Source organism: Hippocampus comes, unplaced genomic scaffold, assembly GCF_001891065.2.
Source record: "Hippocampus comes isolate QL1 unplaced genomic scaffold, H_comes_QL1_v1.1 C16847372, whole genome shotgun sequence".
NCBI lineage: Eukaryota > Metazoa > Chordata > Actinopteri > Syngnathiformes > Syngnathidae > Hippocampus > Hippocampus comes.
The window spans coordinates 1-994 of record NW_017840007.1 but is presented as its reverse complement, the minus strand read 5'-3'; the positions used below and the strand labels follow the sequence as shown (position 1 = coordinate 994).

General features: G+C 49.8%; 1 protein-coding gene across 1 annotated transcript; it reads left to right on the top strand.

The window, feature by feature from the left end:
* Positions 1-44: 44 nt before the first annotated feature.
* LOC109509297 (recombining binding protein suppressor of hairless-like protein) lies at positions 45-974 on the top strand (the record flags this gene model as incomplete). The annotated part of the gene is made up of 3 exons (XM_019859170.1): positions 45-115; positions 201-307; positions 741-974. Coding segments are annotated over 3 exons (394 nt in total), but the record flags the coding sequence as incomplete, so codon positions are not given.
* Between the last annotated feature and the right edge of the window lie 20 nt (positions 975-994).

Sequence of the window (994 nt, the reverse complement as noted above, 5' to 3'; positions counted from 1 at the left end):
GTCCATTCGTGTGCGTTTTCATCCCACCGTTGTTGCGTCTTCAGGTTCTTCTGTCCTCCTCCGTGTGTTTACATCGGCGGCAATATTTGGAGACTGATACAGGACCTCCTCCAAGGTGAATGCCTTTGTTTCTCCGAGGGGACGGCCACCCTGTCCTCGCCGCGTCTCACTTCCTGTCTGACTTCCTGTGTTGTGTCCAGCGGGCGCGTGCGCTGGCGGCGGCGTACGTGGCTACATGTGCGTGGACACTGCCGCGCTGACCCACAGCGATGCCCACAAGCTCAACTTTGAAACGCTCCCCAACATGGTCAAACGCTTTATGTTCATTCGTGTGTGAATTATGTCAAGTCGTATGTTCTTTACATCCACTCATGTTCACCTCCATTCATGTGTCACTCATCTCTGATCATGTGCTCATCTTGACCATTCTGTCCATGTCAGTCCATCTATTAATTGTGTCACACTTACTCCCCACACACTTGCCCTGATGGCCGCTGCTTGCCTCCTCTTTTGGGTTCTCGCTGCCCTGACAGTGTTCACGTCACGCGCTAATAACGGCATACACCGTTAGCAACGTTAGCCACTTCAAGCTACGTCGCATATACGTCCAATTACCAGCAATGTCAACTATGTTACGTGTTTCATCGATGTTAGCGAATGGTGACAAGAGCATTGTTAGCATAGTTAGAACTGTTATGCTAATTGACAGTGTTGCTGTTTGTTTCACGTGACTTTTCCAGACTGGGATGTTGGCGTGTTCCAAGTCTTTGTTCATCTCGGACCAGGATAAAAGGAAACACTTCCGTCTCCTACTGAGGCTTTTCCTGGAAGTGGGCTCCGTTAGACAGGAAGTGGGCTCCATCAAACAGGAAGTGGGCTCCTTCCACAGCCGCCTGATCAAAGTGATCTCCAAACCGTCACAAAAGAGACAAACCATGAAGAATGCAGACTGTTAGTACACACCGCATTTTACTTCCATCAACCACTTCCTGTG